Source organism: Thamnophis sirtalis, unplaced genomic scaffold (assembly GCF_051295495.1).
Source record: "Thamnophis sirtalis isolate CommonGarterSnake01/CBP01778 unplaced genomic scaffold, rThaSir2_p1.2 scaffold_2, whole genome shotgun sequence".
NCBI lineage: Eukaryota > Metazoa > Chordata > Lepidosauria > Squamata > Natricidae > Thamnophis > Thamnophis sirtalis.
In genome coordinates, this window is record NW_028261382.1 from 123,624,208 (window position 1) to 123,646,544 (window position 22,337).

A 22,337-nucleotide genomic window follows, 5' to 3' on the forward strand; every position below is an offset into this window, starting at 1 on the left:
ATCAGACCCATCCATGGATAGAATATAATTGGCAAGGATTCTATCCAAATTTTACTGCGGGGGTGGGGAGGAGAGAAATCATCACTGTGTTCTTTTGCCCAGAAGAACTCTTGAAAGTTAGGACACTAACCTAATGTTTCTTAACTTTGGCAACTTTAAGACATGTGGACTCCAACTCCCAGAATTCCCCGGCAGACCTGGGTGGGGAAGTCTGGGAGTTGAAGTTCATGCGTCTTAAAGTTGCCAAATTGAGCAAGACTGCACTAAGCAATAATAACTTGGTAGTAATATCTTTCCTCCGATCTCTTCCATCTGTAGCTATGGAAGAACAGCGCATATTTTTGGTTTGACCTACAGGATTATCATCAGCTTTTCTATCAAGAAACCCTCCATCCTTTGAAACTATGCAAGCAAGCACAAGTAAGTCATAAACAAGAGTTGTTCATAGACTCTCTCTACCCCCAAGGAAAATAGTTTGGGATCATAATTAACAAAATATGTATAAATGGGAGTAACCGAGTTTATCTAAACATCAACTAGGCATGGTTTTTGTTCAGAAATATCTCCCAGTTCCAAGCATTTCATGGATATATAATTCCTATGCAATTATTCTGTTTTCTGTCCAGCTAGTGTTTGGGATTTCTTCCTTTCTTTTGTTTTTCCTTCCTTCCTTCCTTCCTTCCTTCCTTCCTTCCTTCCTTCCTTCCTTCCTTCCTTCCTTCCTTCCTTCCTTCCTTCCTTCCCTCCCGCCCTCCTTTCTTTCTTTCTTTCTTTCTTTCTTTCTTTCTTTCTTTCTTTCTTTCTTTCTTTCTTTCTTTCTTTCTTTCCTCCCTCTCTTCCTTCCCTCCTGCCCTCCCTCCCACCCTCCCTCCCTCTTTCTTTCTCTCTCTCTTTCTTTCTTTCTTTCCTCCTTCCCTCCCTCCCTCCTTTCTTTCTTTCTTTCTTTCTTTCTTTCTTTCCTTCCTTCCTTCCTTCTTTCTTTCTTTCTTTCTTTCTTTCTTCCTTCCTTCCTTCCTGATGGAGTGAATTGTTATTAAGTATGAACTATAGAAGATTGGAACTATTTGGAAATATTTGTGGGATGCTAAAATGAAAGAATCACTATGTATCCATCAACAGAAAATTCATTTTTGGGCATTTTGTTTACATAGACTTTATGTAAAACCTCCTAATTCAGCTCCTTTTTTGTATTTTGGATGCATAACAGGAAAGAAAATTTATTTCTGTCATAAATACAAACTTTCTGGCAATTAGTTTTGGAGGAGATTATGCTGATGATTAGGGTGTTATCCAGTTCCTTGGTTATTATTTTTAGCTCAGCCCACGTTTGCTTTCCATCTTCTTACTTGTTTTCTTACTTGTCCGTCCACCTCATAACCTATCTAAATTTAGATAGTACATTGCTCGGGCAGGGACAAGATGTCTCTCAGTCACAGATTTCAAGACTGAATAGTGAACAGGATTTATTTTCCATGCATATAACTGTGTAGTTCAGATTGTGAATGTGGGAAAAATCGGCATCTCTATGCATATGAGGAATCTATTCAGATTTTTGTTTTTCTGTTACATCCATCCATTCAGTCATTCTTCTGCTTTGTTCTATGTTCTCCTTGCTGAATTTTCTGTAACCATCAAAATTGCCTGTCCATTCATTTGTTCATTCATTCATGTCTATCTTGCTTATATGTGCTTCCTAAATGCTTAGTCCATATATTACATAAGTTTTTCTCAACCAGAAAATGATTAAGAACTAAATCCTGCAGGGGAATTTGAGAGCTCTTTTGTTTTTTACAAACAGGAACATTCAGGGGTTTATTTTTTTTAATCAGCCAAGACCTCTATTTTGCCCTTGAATTGGGTGCAAGGAACTTCATTCTACAATATTGGTGCTGACTGAGCAAAAACCAAATTTGATTTAACTTATATTTAATTAATTAATGGGTAAATAAAATAAATGGCATTAATATTATTCTTCATGAATTTAATCATTTCCTAATCTGAAGTTTTTTGAGAGATTAAGAACTACATAATTCCTGATCCTACTTATTCCCTTCATCTACATCCGTGATAGCGAACCTATGGCACATGTGCCCGATATGGCATGCGGAGTCATGTCGCCTGGCATGCATGGTGTCCCCTGTTTCTCTTCCGGGGTTTCTGGTGCACATACGCACACGACCATCAGCTGGCCTTTGTGTGTGTGGCAGTGCTGGAAACTGGAAGAGCTGATCTTCCATTTTCTATTGTGAGCATGTGGACTGGCCAGCTGATCAGCATGTGCACATGTGGGGCAGTAAATGGAAGACTTTCTGGCTGGCGCATATGTGTGCGCCAGAAACCAGAAGTTCATTTTCTGCCACCTGCAAGCCCCCTGGGCAGCTCCTCTTCCTAGTCGTGGCCCATACGAGTGCACGTAAAAGGTTCCCTTTTTGGCACTTGGTGCCGCGCCCCCGCGCGCCCTCTCTTTTCAGCCCTCAATGCTGAAAAGGTTCACCATCACTGATCTACATGAAAGAGTGGAAACTATTTTTCTATTCAGAGCTATATTTTCTCAGAAATATTTTTTCAGGAGCAATGTTCTGCTGGTGGAAAAAACATGAAGCTATTTTTTTCTGTTTTCTTACTACATTACCTCTGTTTTGTTTCCTCCTTGCCCTGTGAGTTGCTGAGCTGCCTGAAGAAAACAGTTCACTGTTATCAAAATTACATGTCTTTCTGGAGGAGCTTTGAAATAGGTTTTAGGTCAAAAGCATTCCTTTAGTGGTTTGTGTATCACATTTTCATTTTTGTAACAATTTAAAGAGCCAAAAACATTAATATATTAACAATGGTCCTATGTGTTTTCTTACGTGAATCCTGTTTCTGTGGGATTAAACATACCGGTAGTTAGCAAGAATTACTAGTTCATTGGTAGTTACTTCTTGAATTTATACTCTATCATGCTTCCAATCTAACTCTGCTTTGAGGGCATATCAAATTAAAATAGTAAAATATATCACTGAGCCACTTGTTATTCTTAAAGAAATCACAAGAGCAAGAAATCGATGAGAATAATATAAGCACAGCTGAATAACATGTATGTTTTAAAAGCTTGGGAAAATATGTATTCAACAGGCATTGATAAAGAGAATAACATGGGGGGGGGACAAGAGAGATATATGCCACAGGGCTACCATTGTTTCTGCTTCTTTGCATGTGCAGTATCCAAAACATATTTGCAAATTTATTTTTTCTTTTTTATATGATTGGCATGGTGGCCTAATGGTGAAGACACATGCCTCCCGCTCACCAGGTTGAGAGTTCAAACCTACGTAGCAGCAGAAATTTTCTTCTAGGACTCAAAGAAACAATATTAGGAAAGTAAGGTTCTACATATAGGCAAGAAAAACAAAATGTACAGGTACAGTATAGGTGGTACCTTGCTCAATAGTAGTAACTATGAGAGGGATCTTGGAATCCTAGTGGACAACCATTTAAATATGAGCCAGCAGTGTGCAGCAGCTTCCAAAAAGCCAACACTGTTCTAGGCTACATAAACAGAGGGATAGAATCAAGATCATGTGAAGTGTTAATTACCACTTTATAATGCTTTGGTAAGGCCACACTTGGAATACAGCATTCAGTTTTGGTCACCACGATGTAGAAAAGATGTGAAGACTCTAGAAAGAGCGCAGAGAAGAGCAACAAAGATGATTAGGGGACTGGAAACTAAAACATATGAGGAACGGTTGCAGGAACTGGGTATGTCTAGTTCAATGAAAAGAAGGACTAGGGGAGACATGATAGCAGTGTTCCAATATCTCAGGGGTTGCCACAAAGAAGAGGGGCTCAAACTATTCTCCAAGGCACCTGAGGGTAGAACAAGAAGCAATGGGTGGAAACTGATCAAGGAGAGAAGCAACTTAGAACTGAGGAGAAATTTCCTGACAGAACAATTAATCGGTGGAACAGCTTGCCTCCAGAAGTTGTGAATGCCCCAACACTGGAAGTCTTTAAAAAGATGTTGGATAGCCATTTGTCTGAAACGGTATAGGGTTTCCTGCCTAGGCAGGGGGTTGGACTAGAAGACCTCCAAGGTCCCTTCCAACTCTGCTATTGTATTGTATTATTGTAAGTAATTTGGAAAATATAGTTTATTGCAACAATGGTCTATTAATTTATTTTATTTATTTATTGGCTTTCTATGCCATCCATCTCACTAAAACGTGACATTGGGCAGCTTACAATATAATAAGGATTAAAAAGTGTGAAAAACTATTAAAATAGAATTAAAAAATTAAAATTAAAAAGCAAAGATGATGGCCAGCCATACCCAATGTAGTGTTTCCTTGTTTGGGTCCCAGGCCAAACAGCAGAGCCAAATGTTTAGGCTCTTCCAAAAGGCCAGGAGTGTGGGATCAGATCTCACCTCTGGTGGGAGAGCATTCCATAGTATGGGAGCCATAGCAGAAAAGGCTTTTCTCCTGGCATAGGGTTTCCTGCCTAGGCAGTAGGGGGTTGGACTAGAAGACCTCCAAGGTCCCTTCCAACTCTGATATTGTAACAATATCTGCTCCAAATGCGGGTGATGTCAGGAAGGGCATTCGGCCAGTAAACACTCCATCTAGTCCCCCTGACGCTACCCCAAATAATTAAGGGATTACAGGGTCATAAAAAGGGAGTTTATTTTTTCATTTTTATATGTCGTAAATTCACCATAGCAGAACTGAAGTTACACAGGGATCTGTCCATGGACAGTATGAACCACTATATGTATTTCTGGCTTTATGTGAATGAAATCATAAAGTTAAGAATGATATTAGTAGCTGGATCTCATCACTGTTCGGTAAACAATGGCAGAAAACCTGTTATTGTTATGCTAGATAACCATTGTTACCAAGGGGTTGGAAATGAATAGATGGAAAATTTCATCTTGTGAGTTGTAATTTAATTAGAGATGAAATTCTTTCAAATATACTATCGCTGCATTGTGAATGGTAGATTATGAATCCACAACCCTAATTCAATTATATCATTGCATTATATTTCATATGATATGACTCGTTTTCATTTTTTTTTTATATTTTAGAATAGAATTCTTGTGATTGGACACACCAGGAATTTGTCTCTGGTGCATAAGCTCTGAGAGTACATACACTCAACAAGTGATAAATCATGATCATAATCATAGTACAATCATCATGAATCATAAGATACAACACTGAATGACACTCATAAGATGCTATATAAAAACAATTACCATAAATCATAAGGTACAAATAACGAAGTGATAATCATAACTTGCTAAAGGAATAGGTAATAGGAAAGATGAGAAAGATAATTTTACATCTATATGTGCCATTTTTCTCCCTGTCTCAGCATTCTTCTTACCAAGGTGCACAGGTGAAACTCGAAAAATTAGAATATCGTGCAAAAGTTCATTTATTTCAGTCATGCAACGTAAAAGGTGAAACTAATATATGAGATAGACTCATTACATGCAAAGCAAGATAGTTCAAGCCGTGATTTGTCATAATTGTGATGATTATGGCGTACAGCTCATGAAAACCCCAAATCCACAATCTCAGAAAATTAGAATATTGTGAAAAGGTGCAATATTCTAGGCTCAAAGTGTCCCACTCTGATCAGCTAATTAAGCCATAATACCTGCAAAAGGTTCCTGAGCCTTTCAATGGTCTCTCAGTCTGGTTCAGTAGGAATTGCAATTATGGGAAAGACTGCTGACCTGACAGTTGTGCAAAAAAACATCACTGAAAAGCCTCAAAAGGTAATTGCAAAAGAAGTTGGATGTTCCCAAAGTGCTATATCAAAGCACATTAATAGAAAGTTATGTGGAAGGGAAAAGTGTGGAAGAAAAAGGTGCACAAGCAGCAGGGATGATTGTCAGGAAAAGGCCATTCAAAAGCATTGGGGACTTTCACAAGGAGTGGACTGAGGCTGGAGTCAGTGCATCAAGAGCCACCACACACAGACGGATCCTGGACGTGGGCTTCAAATGTCACATTCCTCTTGTCAAGCTGCTCCTGAACAACAAACAACGTCAGAAGTGTCTTGCCTGGGCTAAAGAAAAACAGCCCTGGTCTGTTGCTCACTGAAATAAATGAACTTTTGCACGATATTCTAATTTTTTGAGTTTCACCTGTATTAGTATCTCCTTTAGTCTAAAAATCTCCCTCCAGATGAGAGGGTTTGAGGAGGAAGAGTATCTGTTTACTCCTGAGAATAAACAGCAGACAGGGAGGACACCCCGTCCCTATTAATTACTCCTCCCTTATCCAGAAGTTTCAATTCTGACTTCAGTTGGGAAGCCTCTGTCTCCATTTGGTAGTTGTCCAACAATTCTCCTCCGATATCAGCACTTTTCCTCTCAGTATCTGAAGAATTCATAGGTGCTAAAGCTGCAAAGGGATGCAGTAGCTCAGTGGCTAAGACACTGAGCTTGTCGATCAGAAAGGTCAACAGTTTAGCACTAAGGATAGCCTATGCTTAAGATCAGGAATGATTTAAATTGTTTAAAGATAGCTTAGCAAGAAGGAGCTAAGCTCAATGTAGAGATGTTGTTAATTTCTTATTCTTTCCCCCCCCCCAATATATTTTAGACCGTGTTTGTTAAAAATCTATAACATGTACGGGTTCTGGGAAGTCGGGGGGGGGGGAAGGGAGGTGGGGGGGAGGGAATATATTAGGTCAGGCAAGAGGTGTTAGATCTCAATGTAAGGTGACTTCACATGTATACTGTTCTTTTTAAAAATTTCTTTAAAAATAGGATAGGCCAAGTATATTGATATGTAGCAGAAATACACCAAGGAGCGGAGGAGTGGGAAAGAAGAAAGATGGGCAGAGAGGGATGGGAGAGAGGGTGGGAGGGAAAGGTGAGAAGGAAGGGGGGGAGTGGATGTGGAGAGAGGAGTGGTAGAGGGGGAGGGGAAGTAGGGTAGAGGGGGATGATGGAGGGAAGATAGAAAGTTGGTGGGTGGTGGAAGAAAGAGGTGTATGGAGAGCGGAAGAGTTATATTGGGTTTCTATTTTCTGGGGCCTTGTTGACAAGAGGAATTGATGCAATTATTGTTTAATGCTGTATGGTGTTGGCTATCTATAGTATACATGTGAGTGTATGAAAATGAAAATAAAAAATTTGTGAGATGACAATAAAAAATCCTTAGTGCCATGTAACAGAGTGAGTTCCCATTACTTGTCCCAGCTTCTGCTATCCTAGCAGTTCTAAAGCACCTAAAAAATGCAAGTAGAAAAGTAGGGACCACCTTTGGTGGGAAGGTAACAGCGTTCCGTGCGCTTTCAACGTTTAGTCATGCCAGCCAAATGACCATGGAGAAGTCTTCGGACAGCGCTGGATCTTTGGCTTTGAAACGGAGATGAGCACCGCCCCCTAGAGTTGGGAATGACTAGCACATATGTGCGAGGAGAACCTTTACCTTTAAAGCTGCAATGCAAACGAGTCAGAGGCTTGGATTTGGTTGTGTAATGAGCATATAGAACTGTTGAAGCAGTGTGTGGACACTTAACTCCTATTTTCCAGGCTCTGGCTGGGTCAGCTTAACTCTTCCAGTGAGATAAATATTCCAGTCTGCCTCTTCTGTGCCAAAAACCCAAATGTGCTCCATCTCAAAGTATTACTTTCCCCACAGCAATATGGATGGTGCTGCTGGTAGGGTGGTAAGAAGTACAGAGGCATCTTAGGACAGGAAGAAATGGAAGAAAATCAGATTTATCTTTAATATAATTGGAAGCTACCACAGAGTGATACAACAGAGCTACAGGTCCATGATCAGTCCATGAAAAGTCTTACATGCATGAGATCTGGCTTTTTTAGATAATCGTATACGAGGAAGAAATGTGGTAGAAAGCTAGATGAAGTCTCTTTTAGAAATGGTGAGGTCAGTAGTTTCCTGGCAATGTTGATCAGCAGTTTTTTTTTTTGTAGGAAACCTTGGCAACTTCCAGGAATCATTATGCTGCCTGGAGAAAGTGATGTGAATGGTAGCAGTATATAAGGCTTGAAATTATGATATATGAGTAATAGAATAAACTGACTTATTATAGCTGCTCAGGCCAATTTTCTTCCTGGCAGTTTAGTATATAAAACCATCCCGTTCCCATTTCTATAGGAAAATTCAGAGAAGATGCCAAATAAACTTGGTTGCAGATGGTGAGCAGAAGAACATCTGTACATTCAGAAATTGGCCTTGATTATAAGAATTTGCCATCTATGGTTGCTCTTCAAGGATACAAGGCTGATTTGCGTTCAGTAAGAGTGTCCATGAGATTATTTTGATGCCAAAATCTATTTGGACCTAAAGATGTATTGCAGAGCAAGACTAAATTTGAAGAATAGCAGAAAGGATGAAATCATGGAGCTCATCTTCAAAGATCTGACTCCTGTTCAATATTCTGATTTCTCCATCTGAGACCCTGACCTATGAGGGCATTGAATCCTGACAAATGATTTCAGGAGTGCTCAGGGCATCTGTGACAAACTGTCTCCCTTGTCTAGAAGTAAAACCCTTAAATTGCTATCTCATACAGGGAAAGCTTAGCAGGACAAGCTTAATCAAATTGGTCATATTCTCCACAATATAGATACAGTTTTTATGGGGAGTAAAGATTGCAGCTTAATCCTGACAAGACTAGGAGGGGGGGCAGTGGTGAAATTCAATTTTTTTACTACCAGTTCTGTGGATGTGGCTTGATGGGCATGGTGTGCCTTTGTGGGTGTGCCTTGGTGAGCGTGGCAGGGGAAGGATACTGCAAAATCTCCATTCCCACCCCACTCTGGAGCCAGCCAGATGTGGCATTTGTCGGTTCTCCAAATTTCTGCTCCCGGTTCGCCGAACTACTCAAAATTTCCACTACTGGTTCTCCAAAACTTGTCAGAACCTGCTGGATTTCATCCCTGGGGGTGGGGTATGAATTTCTGAATAGTCTGGATTGGTAAGTTATCATTTTTAATTCTCGATGGGGCAGTATAAACCCCAGACAAAATTGCTGTACAATCACCTGCTTGAAGAGCAGATGGCAGCCATGATCAGGAGGCTCTTTTGTGGATTTGTCTAATGTGCCACATGCCTCCTGAACTGGAATGGCAGACTGGCTCGCAGTCACTCATACTTTAATCATTTCCTAATTGGATTGTTCCAATGCACTCAATATGTGGGGATGTCTTTGAAGCACACTCAGAAACTTCAATTGGTTCAGAATGCAGTGGAGCACAGAGTTTTGGGGGCGCCAAAAATCACCATGCAACATTACTACTGTAGTTGCTGAATTGGCTTCCGGTACGCTTCCAGATACAATCCGAAGTGTTGCTTATCATCTTTAAAACTCTATATGGCATGGGACTATCTAGCTCCCGGGATTTCCACCTGTTGTACCAGATACAACAGCTGGGCATGCCCCAGATGCCTTCTCTCAAACAGTGCCACTTTTTACAACTAAGGACGTATGCCTTCTCTGCCACATTGTCTGTCCTATGAAACACTGCCAGCCCCTCCCCCCCAATGTTCTTGGCCTTCTGGAAACTGTTAAAACCTGGCTTTCCTCCCTTATGTTAGGGCCAGAATATTAAGGCAGCCAGCTATATGTTTGTTTGTTTTATAGTATTGTTATGCCGTGCCTCGGATGTTTTTTTTTTATTATCTTGATACAATTGCCAGATCTCATTTGGCTGCCAACCCTTTGGATGGTTCATCAGTTTTCAACTTTGACAGAAAATTAGTTCTTTTGGTCTATTTGGTTTCAGAAAAGGAATCACTTTTTCCCAACAACTCTGGTCAAAAAGCCAATTATAAATATATGCACAGGAACAATCCATGAAATAATATCCCATCATTAAAGAGGAGCATGATTTTTATTAACAGGTGGTTGATAAATGCTGGGATCATCATAGTTGTCAGACAAGGAGAAAAGGGACTATCACTGGACAACAATATATTTTCTTAAAATCTATATATATAAATGTGTGTGTGTGTGTGTGTGTGTGTGTGTGTGTGTGTGTTTGTGTGTGTGTGGTCCAGCATACCTCTGGAAGACCTTGAGCAATTTCAACCAAACTTGGTACACAGATGACTTACTCTCTGGAAAAAAATACTGTGGGGGTGAGATACCCCTTGATGTGTATGTTCCGTTAGGATACCGCCTGTTGTGCCTTAAAATGGCTTCTACCATACTGCCATAAAATGACTTCTATGTACAGCACAGTGGAGTTCCCATGGTAACGGCTTCACCGTACTCCACAAGGAGGCTCCCTCTGGTAAGGGGGAAAATCTAACATTAGAAATTACATTTGGTCTGGACATTTTCAACAACATCAGGCTTTTCCTGTCTAATACAGGATTAGGATAAATAAATACCGGGCAACACTGGGTTATCAACTAGTAAAATAATAAAAGTAATTGTGACTATCATTTTCCATCTATCAAGTCCTTCCCAAGGACTTGGAATAAGCAGATGTGGATATTTTGTGATGTTAGAGGTGTTGTTTCAGGATGTAAGCTCTTCTGAGTAAAGATGCTTTTTGCAATTGACTGATGGTGAATTTATCAAAGCCAGTGGTGTACAAGTGGTGTTCCTGTTGTTTTTGGGATTGTACCCAAGGTGACTATGACTATTAGTATTTCTGATTCTAGATGTTGTTCTTTTCAGAACTAGTGCATTTGTTTCAAATATCCTCTTCTTGTTGGATTATTTCTTTCTTTCAAATCAATGTATATTTGCAACAGGTAAAACACCTTTCCTTCCAGTAGCTCTGTGGCTGCTGGCTGTGGTTTCTCAGCCAATAATCCTGAGCCTTGTATCCCATTTTTCAATAGATATCTAGAAACTCCCAACACATAGCATGGTCCTTGTTGACCTGGGCAACTACTGAGTTGGTACGGGTTTCATTTAACTTGAGTAGAAGGCAGCATTGGAGTGGTCAGCAGGGTACATTCTGGCATGTACACCTTGAGCTCAGGAATTTGATGCCAGGGTCAACTGGTCAAACTGGGCCACTACTTGACTGTGATGCAGACCCAAGGTTCTCGGGTTTTTTCCCTGACTACATATTGTAATGGACTGAAGATCACTATTTTTTCTACAGGAGGAAACAATTGACACCTATGCTTTATTACTGCAATGCAACATTTTGGTCTCAGGCCCTTTGCTTGTGACTTAGTCTACTCTCTCTGGAAGAGAGTCCTTTCATCCAAACGTTTTTCCAATTAGTTTTTGTGCCTGAAAACTATTGGCAAATGTACATTCCAGTAATTTTGCTAAGATGGACGTGGTGGCTCAGTGGCTAAGATGCTGAGCTTGTCGATCAGAAAAGTCAGCAGTTCAGTGGTTCGAATCCCTAGTGCCGCGTAACAGAGGGAGCTCCTGTTACTTGTCCCAGCTTCTGCCAATCTAGCAGTTTGAAGGAATGTAAAAATGCAAGTAGAAAAAATAGCGACCACCTTTGGAGGGAAGGTAACAGTGTTTTGTGCACTTATGGCGTGACCACGGAGACTTCTTTGGACAGCGCTGGCTCTCTGGCTTTGAAATGGAGGTGAGCACTGCTGCCTAGAGTCAGGAACGACTATAGCAATAGCAATAGCAGTTAGACTTATATACTGCTTCATAGCCCTCTCTAAGCGGTTTACAGAGTCAGCATATTGTCCCCAACAACAATCCGGGTCCTCATTTTACCCACCTCGGAAGGATGGAAGGCTGAGTCAACCCTGAGCCGGTGAGATTTGAACAGCCGAACTGTAGAACTACAGTCAGCTGAAGTAGCCTGCAGTGCTGCATTTAACCACTGCGCCACTAGCACATATGCATGAGGGGAACCTTTATATTTTACCTTAATTTTTCTAATGCTTTTACTAGGCAACACAAGTCTGATTCATCTATTTTGATGCGAAAGAAGAATTTAAGCACTGATTAGAATCTGAATCTGAATTAGGTTATTTTCAGGAAAAGAATGTTATTTTCTTCCTTGGAATGTCTGTCATGAATTTTATAAGGTTATGTGTTCATATCTGACTGGTGAAATGAAGGATTCATAATCAATGCTTGGAGTTTATGTAGGGACGACAATGTTTCTGCTAAGCAGCTACTCCCTACCATTTATCTGTACCTTTTAAGCACAATGGGCTTATTATTTTTTCTCCATTTAGTTTTATTTCCAGTCTGGCCTGGTGGTGACAGTAGAACATAGCAGAAAGAGAATGACTAAAACATTGTGGAAAGCTAAATCCACATGATCATTACAAGCAAATTCATCAAAGCGCGATATCTGAAATTCTTCCACTAGCATAACTAACAGCTCAAATGTAATATAACAAATCAACACATGTGAGGCAACTTTTGATAGTGCTCTTGAGCTTGCTTTTATGGTTTTGCTTTTTAAATTCATTGTAACCCAGATGAGATTCAAGCTGTATTCAATCAAGACCAGAGTCAGCATATTGTGATTGTGCTCTTTCAAATTCTGTCCACCTTGTCTGTCCAGCACAAAAATTGAAGTAGAATCCTGAAATCAATGTCTAAGGCAGCGGTGTCAAACTCAAGGCCAGCGGGCTGGATCCGGCCTGCAGGTTACTTAGATCTGGCCCGCGGGACCACCCTGGAAACAGCATAGGACCGGTCTGCAGTGCTTCTGCTAGTGAAAACAGAGCTCAGGAGGGCTGTGTGCACCCACCCACCCTTGGCTCCATTTTCACTGGTAGAGGGTTAGCAAACAAACTAAAAACAAAACAAAAGGAGAAATGTTTTCCCTTTTGCATTTGAGCATGCAAGAAGGGACAGGAAAGGAGAAAGGCAAAGAGGAAAGGCAAAGAAAAAGAAAGAAAGATGGGAAGAGAGCAAGGAAGAAAAAAAGGAACGAGGGGAAGGAAGAAGAAAGGAGAATGAAGAGGGAAAGAAAAAGAAGAAAACAAGGGAAGGAAGGAAGGAAGATTATAATGATAGTGAGGGAGGGTCTGAGGGAAGTCCTGCCCCGGCCACCACAGGTGCCCCCGACACAAATGATGTTGAGTTGGCCACGCCCACCCTGGCCACATCTCCAGCCCCTCCCCCCCAAGGTCAAACATAACCCTGATGCAGCCCTCAAGGAAATCGAGTTTGACACCTGTGGTCCAAGGCATATATCAAAATTTCATGGGATTGCAAGCTTTCCTCGGAATTCTATTTGATCATCAGGAGACTAACCTCAGTCTAAAAGTGTTGTATTTTAGATTCGAGTGTGTACATTCAGTTGCGGTAGCATGGCAGTTCATCTGAAAAAGTTTTATTTTTTTTTAAATACCAGCAACTAGGGTTGTCCCATCATTTCATGATTCCTGAAAAATAAGAGAAGGAGAATAATTCACACTGAAGTGGGTGAATGTGAGAATGTAAATGTGAGAATGAAAATTAACCTTTCCTGCTGTCTAACACACAAATCTACCACACACACACCCCAAATAAATTGTAAACAAACCATTTCAGAGGTGGTATTCAGCAGATTCTGACCCGTTCTGGAGAACAGGAAGTGGAAATTTTGAGTAGTTCGGAGAACCGGTAAATACCACCTCTGACTGGCCCCACCCCCATCTATTCTCTGCCTCCTGAGTCCCAGCTGATCGGGAGGGAATGGGGATTTTGCAGTAACCTTCCCCTGGCGTGGGGAGGAAATGGAGATTTTACAGTATCCTTCCCCTGCCACACCCACCAAGCCATGCCACGCCCACCAAGCTAGGCCCACAGAACTGGTAGTAAAATTTTTTGAATCCCATCACCGAACCATTTGCATTACCTTTGCTGAAGACCATAGACTGGAAACCATTAGATGCTACTTTACAAATGAACTTTCATTAAAGTCCTCTAAATTTTGCTCTCTCTGTGACTAGGACTGTTCAAATAATATCACTGTATAGTGTAGACTGACTAAGAAATGGAATGCTCATTTTGTGGCAGAGATCCATATAAGTAGGACATTAGTTCAAAGTATGTGTAGAAGAAACTCTTTACTGAGCCATCAATCAATGGCTATGCTAAATATCTCTTGTTGAGTAGAAATTCCAGCATTGCAAGACTTAGAGTTTTAGGATAAAAATTGGATAGGTTGCTCCATCCTTACCTAATTAGGACAATCAGCTTCCTTATTTTCTCATTTTTTCGGCCATTCTTTTCCCCCCCATAAATAATCTCTTTTAAAAAGTTGAAATAACTGCATAATATTTTTGTTGATTAACTGTAAGAGCTATTTGAGTAGAAACATCCAGTGTCTGTGCAAGTTTTATACTCTTGAGTTTGTAATGGCTGATCTTCTGTTTTAATGCTGGTTTACTTTCGTTTGGCAGAAAGAGGATGTTTTTGCAAAGGGCAAATATTGAGTCTAATTTAATTATTTTATAATTTTTACCTCCCATTATCCAATTGGGGCATTTTACTTGGACAATTACAGATATAAATATTTTTGAATGAAGGAATCAAAATGTGAAAAAGTAATGTTAAGGAAATAATTGGTGAGAGGCTACACATAAATATTTTGTCTTAATAATAACCATCATGTAGGGAGATATAAGGCAGCTCTTTTGTATTAGTGATGTAGTTTTTATGATGCTTTTTCTGGATTTTACACTATATCGAATCAGTGCATACCAAAGCCAATATTCAAATGCTACATATAAATAAGCATGCATTTGTTCTGAAAGCTATCATAACTAGGGGAGACATGAAAGCAGTGTTCCAATATCTCAGGGGCTGCCACAAAGAAGAGGGAGTCAAGCTATTCTCCAAAGCACCGGCAGGCAGGATAAGAAGCAATCGGTGGAAACTAATCAAAGAAAGAAGCAACCTGGAACTAAGGAGAAATTTCCTGACAGTTCGAACAATTAATCAATGGAATAACTTGCCTCCAGAAGTTGTGAATGTTCCAACACTGGAAGTTTATAAGAAAATGTTGGATAACCATTTGTCTGAAGTGTGGTAGGGTTTCCTGCCTAAGCAGAGGGTTGGATTAGAAGACCTCCAAGTCCCTTCTAACTCTAGTTCTATTCTATTCTGTTCTTCTTTATTGTTAAGGCTATAAGAAGCCCTCTTAACCCTCCATGGAAAATGTTGCATTCACTTTCTTTTGGAGTTGACTTATGTGGCTCGGATTGAGTTTCTAACAGATCCTTCATTTTTTCAATTTTTATATGAATGATTTATGTAACTTTCCTTGAACTCTGAGCATGGAGTGAATTTATTGTTTAAGTAATCAACACATATTCATGACAAAAAGAAATGACAATGGAATCCAGAGAGACCCCTGTGGTATATGTGTCATAGAAATAAATAAGGAGGATATGCAAAACAATGGTCTTAAGTGTTTATAGTATAAATCTTTTTGTTTAAACTTCCAGCCATTGAATCCAGTCATCTTCCATTGTATTCTCTTCCCATATTTTCTTTTTCACTCTTCCTAAACAAGAAGTTCAGTTTTCTTTAGCCAATGAAATCTTGATTTCACTCTTTTGGGATTTTCCTCTTATATTTTTCTTCTAAAGCCTTTTTCTATTTCTGTGAGCTTGGGTTTATCAAGATTTCCAATGTCTGTTTCTCGTAATGTGGATGCTACAGCTTTGATTACATAATTATTTGGAGAACTAATTTGTTATTGCTGTTTATAAGATTAGTACTGTAAATTGAGATAATAATTAAAATTTCTTTTGAGCCAAATTTGATTCTTGATGTTTTCAAGGACAAATCCATGCATTTTTCTTGGCAACGGTATGGAGGTGGTTTGCTGTGAATGAATTGATAGAAGGATGGATGGATGGATGGAGAGACAGATAGACTGAGTGATTTCCCAATGTAGCCTACATTCTTGGAATTCCTTGGTGATGCTCAATCCAAATATTAACTAGGACCAATTCTGTTTGGCTTCTGAGCCAAAGTCAATCAAAAGCTACCACCTACTGAGATTTTTCAGGGAGTTCTTCACATCACACAGACATTTCCAGATAAATTGTTCCTTGATATTTTTTGAAAATATCTTTTTTGTATTTAGAGTAGTAATGTCACTTAAAACAAGTACTTAATTTGATTTCTATTAAGCCTTTTCATTTCTTTGATTTATATCTGTCTTAACATTGTGATATATTAAAGAAAAGACAATGTATTCCAGAGAGAGAACCACTGTGTGTATAATGAAAGGAATGCATGCGGTTATTTTGCTATAAGTACGTATAGTAAATTGCAAACTGAATTGGAAAAGGAAAACAACAAACACATGTGAGAATTGGCCCTGGGAAAAATGTTTGGAGGTAGAAAAATGAAAGACAGTTACAAGACATATAGCAAAGGGAGTTTATATAAAAAATATAATGCATTGTTCTATAGATAGAAATTAAGCTGCTAGAAAATAATAAAGATATTCTGAATTGTGTTTGAGTATGATAGATCTAACTTTTTGACATTGTATGGCTCATCATATAGCTAAGCTCCTTATTTAACTCAAGAAGGATTAATGCTTGATTTGATTATAAAGTTCGAGTTTAAAAATTGAAACTTGAAGAAAAGTTATTATTTTATTAAATGAATTAATCTATATCTACTTTCCTAGATTCAGGATTTTAAAAGCCTGAATGCTGCTCTGATTTTTGGGGGGCTGGGGTGGGGAAGGGGGTGTGAGGAAGGGGCGTGGGGAAGGGGGAGCTGGATTTATTGTCTCCAGATTTTGCTCTTATAAATTACATAAAGATGCAAAACCCGAGGAGAATCCACATCTGGAAGTTGCTTTAGGCCCATTTCTTAATACATTATATATTATAGAGAAATATATAGAGGCAATATAGAATAAAACATTCTTCTTTTACTGAAGTAAAAAAGAAATCACCAAATAAACGAAGTTCGATATTCTATTATATATACTGTGACTTTTGTATGAACTTTTCAAGCATTTATAGGCAACCATTTAAAACATATTTTCCATGTAATGGACTGTATCATACAATAATTGTTGGGAGTATTATCCTATACAAAGGCCATTTGAAAGTTTTAGTGTTCCAGGAAAAAAAAAACCTGGAAAGCATAAAAAGAATGAAATTTGAACTTATAATAGAGGGCTCTCACAATTAAGAAAAGGAAAAAGTGCGTTAAATTTTTTGGCACTCAGTAGTCAACTAATGGCAAATGATGTGCTTTTTCATTGAGTTGCAATTGATCAGACCAAGTCCATCTCATCCAGCATACTGTTCTATTAGACCTCTAAATCAGTGAAGAGCTCTGAGCTTTAGGATCTGTTCTGAGTGACAAGTGACATCACAAGAATCATATTTTCATCACACAAATGTCACGAATGGTATATATAAATATATATATTTATATATATTTATATTTATGCTAGAGCTCGCAAGTTTACTGTATAAGTAGTTCGATTATTACAATTGGCCTCATAGAACTTCCCTCAACCTGGGGCTCTTTAGATGTAGGCTTTTCCTACTGTTCTCATAATTCCTAGTTTGCCAACGTTTGTCCATGCTGCCTTAGAATTCTGCAAAATGCAACCGCACAGATTCAGAAGACACCGTCTTGGAGAAGAACTTAAATTTCTCTTTGATCTGCAGTTTCAGCCTAGGGATAAGCTAAACTAGATAGCAAATACAGCAATGGAAAACCTTCCTGTCCTAGAAGTGATCAATTATACCTCTTAAAGTACCACAACAATATTTCTGAATTTCCTTTCTTCCTTGTTCTGCTAAAAGCCACGGTGACCCACAGCCTGGATTTTACCTGTACAAGTGCTCAGTTCCCAATTTGCTCCTCGAAACACAGAATTATAATAAAGCAAATGTTACAGATCCTTCACAGATATAAACGGCATGTTTTCTTATAACTTTTCCAGATGGAGCGCAAAGGGTTTTTTGGCTACTACCTGCAGCCACACAAATTGTTAGATGCAGCTTCTGGAGCCTCTTAAAATAGTGGCCAAATTATAATTTTTGGTACAACAGCACAGGACAATTATTAGATGCACAGGAGTAATTCTATTAGCTGTACTTAGTTAATTTAACTTACATGAAATGACATAGAAGAGAAATAAATGTAAGTATTGCTCTGGTCCTGTCGACCTCACTGTCCTGCTAGTGAAAGATGCACCTCTCAGAGATTCCATACACACCGCTTGGCCCCAACAATTTCTACCAAAGAACTGACCAGAGGTGGGTTTCTCGCCCCGTTCCAACCGGTTCGGTTGGAACAAGGCCGGCGGCGTCCTTGCGCATGCGTGGACTAGCATCTGTGCGATGCTCCAGCTGCTCCTGGAGGATCGCGCAGGCGCTATATGCGTCCTGCGCATGCGTGGAAGCGCAGAATTCGACAAAACCGGGTAAGGAGCGGACGCAGGTGTGCGGGCGCGGGTGGGCCCTTCGCTGTTCCCGGAAGTTACTTACTTCCAGGTTCGGCGACCAACCGGTTCGCAGGGACCGCCGCGAACTGGCTGAAACCCACCCCTGGAACTGACCCTCCAGGAGAAAATGACGTGATTCGTATGCTTGGTCATTCCTTTTGTATGTGAAAGATTCTTGATGCTGAGCTTGCTGTCTTGTTTGATTTTCCCAGATCAGTCTTTGTGTTGATCTGAGATCAGAACTGTCTGGCTTTTTCTAGTTAATACAATAGCAGAGTTGGAAGGGACTAGAAGACCAACCCCCTGCCTAGGCAGGGAACCCTATACCGCTTCAGACAAATGGCTATCTAACATCTTCTTAAAGACTTCCAGTGTTGGGGCATTCACAACTTCTGAAGGCAAGCTATTCCACCGATTAATTGTTCTAACTGTCAGGAAATTTCTCCTCAGTTCTAAGTTGCTTCTCTCCTTGATTAGTTTCCACCCATTGCTTCTTGTTCTGCCCTCAGGTGCTTTGGAGAATAGTTTGACCCCCTCTTCTTTGTGGCAACCCGTGAGATATTGGAACACTGCTATCATGTCTCCCCTAGTTCTTCTTTTCATTAAACTAGACATACCCAGTTCCTGCAACCGTTCTTCATATGTTTTAGCCTCCAGTCCCCTAATCATCTTTGATGCTTCAAAGCTTGTCTTGATTTTGGGAAGCAGATTATGTATGAGCCGTGCTAGGTATATTGAGCTTAAAGAAGAGAAGGCTCAGGGGAAACATGATAACAGTCTTATTTATTTATTTGATTGGTTGGTTGGTTGGTTGGTTGGTTGGTTGGTTGGTTTGTCAAACATGTACAAGATAACAGGTGTAAGTATAAACATGGACATGAACCAGTGGTGGGTTCCGGATCCCGATGCAACCGATACGGTGAGTGCATGCGTCCTACCTTCCAGTTGATGCCTCCACAACACTCCAGCTGTTCAGCAGAGTGTTACACAGGTGCTGTACGCACCGTGCACGGAAGACCCGAAGAGTTTAAAGACAGGTAAGGACGACAGGCGGGTGGGTGTGCCCTCCAGAGCACCGTACAGGAACGTTACCCAGTGTTCCGTGCAGGCACTGGTATTCCTGTACCGGGCCATACCGCCTGCAACCCACCACTGACATGAACAAAGGAAATGAGTACAAATAAATGGGGACAGTAGGACAGGGACGGAAGGCATGCTGGTGCACTTATCACACCCACTTTACGGACCTCTTAGGAATGGGGTGAAGTCCACGGTAGACAGTTTGAGGTTGAAGCTGTGAGGTTTAGAGGATGTAACAGTGGAGTCAGATAGAGCATTCCAGGCGTTGACCACTCTTGCTGAAGTTATATTTTCTGCAATCGAGTTTGGAGAGGTTTACCTTGAGTTTGTATCTATTGTATTATTGAGGTTGAAGCTGAAGAAGTCATTGACAGGCAGGACGTTGCAGCAGAAAATTTTGTGTACTATGCTTAGGTCTTCTAATACTTTAAAGGGTTGTGACAAGGGGAAAAAATGTACACCTGTACTCTGTAATGCCCCAGGATAGGATAAGAACCAACAGGTGGAAACTTTACAGAGAGAGATACAAACTCAAAATAAGAAGGAATTTCCTGACTGGGAGCACTGTTAAGCACAGAAAACAACCTACTTCCTGAAATCAAGGGTGCTTCATCACTGGAGATTTTCAAACAGATGTTGATCAGCCATTTGACTGGGATGGACTCAGGATTCCTCCCTTGTACAAGAGTTAGAGTAGAAGAAAGACATCCAAGTTCCCTTTCAACCCTCCATAGTTATGGTTCTCTAATTTTCTGCTTCCGAGGAACAGAATAAAGGCAATTTTTCAACATTTCCTCTGGAACCGTAGAATGATTTGCTGGGAAATCAAGTCTTGTCTATTAACTTCGGGAATTCTTCCAGCCTCCTTTAGGCAAGGCGTAGTGGCCTCTTTTTAACATGCCTCCATCCTTCATTCCAAGGGGTAGTTTTGTATTTCCCCTAACGTTGCTGCTGCTATTGTTTTAGTCCCCCCCCCCCAAGCAAGAGCAAATATAGCAAGGGAAAAAAAGCAGTGGAAGGGTGCCAGCTACTCCCCCTCTTTGCATCTTCCCATTGGCCAGCTGGAAGAAATCCTGGCTGGGATACCAGTGCAACAACCCAAGATTAGTGCCAGGATTGTGACTGTGAGGAGGTTTTTCTTAATCTCTGTTTTAGAGTCCTGGGACAGTTAGTGGGAAATAGTTTGGATTGCTTGTTAAAAATCTGTTTGCTCCAAATTTAATATGTCTGTTCCCAAGAGAGCTATTATTCTGGACCGCTTCTAAGTCAGAAGAGTATTCATTAATTTGAAAAAAGAGGGCTTCCTAATGATTGCACCCATATTATGGAACATCTTGACTCACCAAGTTAGTTGGTGTCCTCCGTGGCTATTTTTTCATGTTGCTGGATATGAATATTGTTTATTCAAACAGGCATTTGTTATATCTGGTAGAAAATATTTGTTATGTTTTGGTTTTAAATATTGACTCTGCGTGCTGTTCTTGGTTGTTTTGTTAAAATTGTTTTTATGTAATTGTAAACAGGCCTCTGGGGTGTTTTTATTCAAAAGGATATAGATGCCTTGTTAAATAATGGTGCTGTGTAATGTTTCAGATCCAATTCTGCAAAATGCTTTGTAGCTGACAGGAGCATAACTGTTGTGCTGGACTGCATCTCCACATTAAAGAAACTCCACAGCCTTAATAAATACAATACTGTAAAATCACCATATTTTTATTCATCACAGTATGTAGTCTCTGAAAGTATTCACATTTTGATATTGTGGTAATTTAAAAAAAAAGTAACATAGCATTCCCCCTCTTTTTAAAAGTTCCATTTATTTCACATGAAAATAAAATAAAATAATTTCCACCAGGGATATGTGAGGTTTGATTTGGAAAATCAATTCAGACAATTCTTTGAATTGACAGATTACATTGTTCAATAATCATATAGCTACATCAGTTATTCCAATTTGATCAGAACTAATCTATGCACCTTTAGTTCCTATGCAAACTAAATTAAATTTGACTTTCCCAGGGTTTAGAACATTTACTGTTATGCTCCAAGCACATTATATAGCCATGATGGGGAACTTATGGCAATTGTGCCACAGGTGGGACGTAGAACCCTCTCTGCGGGCACGCCAGCTGTCACCCCAGCTCAGCTCCACTGTGAATGTGCTCATGCCTCCCACCAGCCAGCTGGTTTTGGTATCTCTGTCATGCATGCATGGGGGACAAGGCACATCAAGGGGTCACGTGTGCATGCATAGGGGGAGTGTGGAAGGTCATGTGCGCATGCACAGGGGGGCGGGAGAAGAATGGGGGTTCCATGCACATATGTGGGGGGTGCCGCACATGCGGGAGGGTCACACATGCATGTGTGGTGGACGGGGCGCACAGGGGGGGGCTTGTGTGCGCTTTTGGCATGCGACAACAAAAAGGTTGGCCACCACTGTTATAGAGAGTAAGGGACAAAAATTAATTTCAGCACGTAGGACTAAAACCAACTTTTATGTAGCGATTTGTTCAAATCAGTCACTTTCTTTGACAACTTCTTTAAAAAAACAAAACACTTGCAGCCTGGTAATTTAAATGTATTCTTCAAAGTTGCATGGAATTTTTTCACACTTATAACTCACAGAGGGTGAACTACATTGGGTCATCATTTGCGATCGAGTTTTCAAATGTTGTTTCACAGGGATGAAATGGGAAAAAATAACTGATTCGGGAATGTTGCCCACCGGTGTCTAATGTTGCTGAAGATCTTATTAGGGAAATGACTGATTGGGGTTTTCAGCTGTTAGGCAATTGCTTGCTAAGAGTGATGTTGTTTTAGATAATGTGTACATGGGAAGAGAAATTACAGGCTTGAGGAGGACAAGCTAAGAACATTTTGTGGTGCAGGTTGTTTTCTCTGATGT

The 22,337-nt window shown here is 40.1% G+C and overlaps 1 protein-coding gene across 2 annotated transcripts in view; it reads left to right on the plus strand.

The window, feature by feature from the left end:
* The window catches only part of RGS22 (regulator of G protein signaling 22), a 107,277-nt gene that overhangs the window by 45,720 nt on the left and 39,220 nt on the right, over nt 1-22,337 (plus strand). For both annotated transcript variants that reach the window (XM_087706816.1, XM_087706817.1), the window contains one exon: nt 319-420. In XM_087706816.1, coding sequence (XP_087562942.1) covers nt 319-420 — 102 coding nt within the window. The remainder of the gene's footprint in view (nt 1-318; nt 421-22,337) is intronic.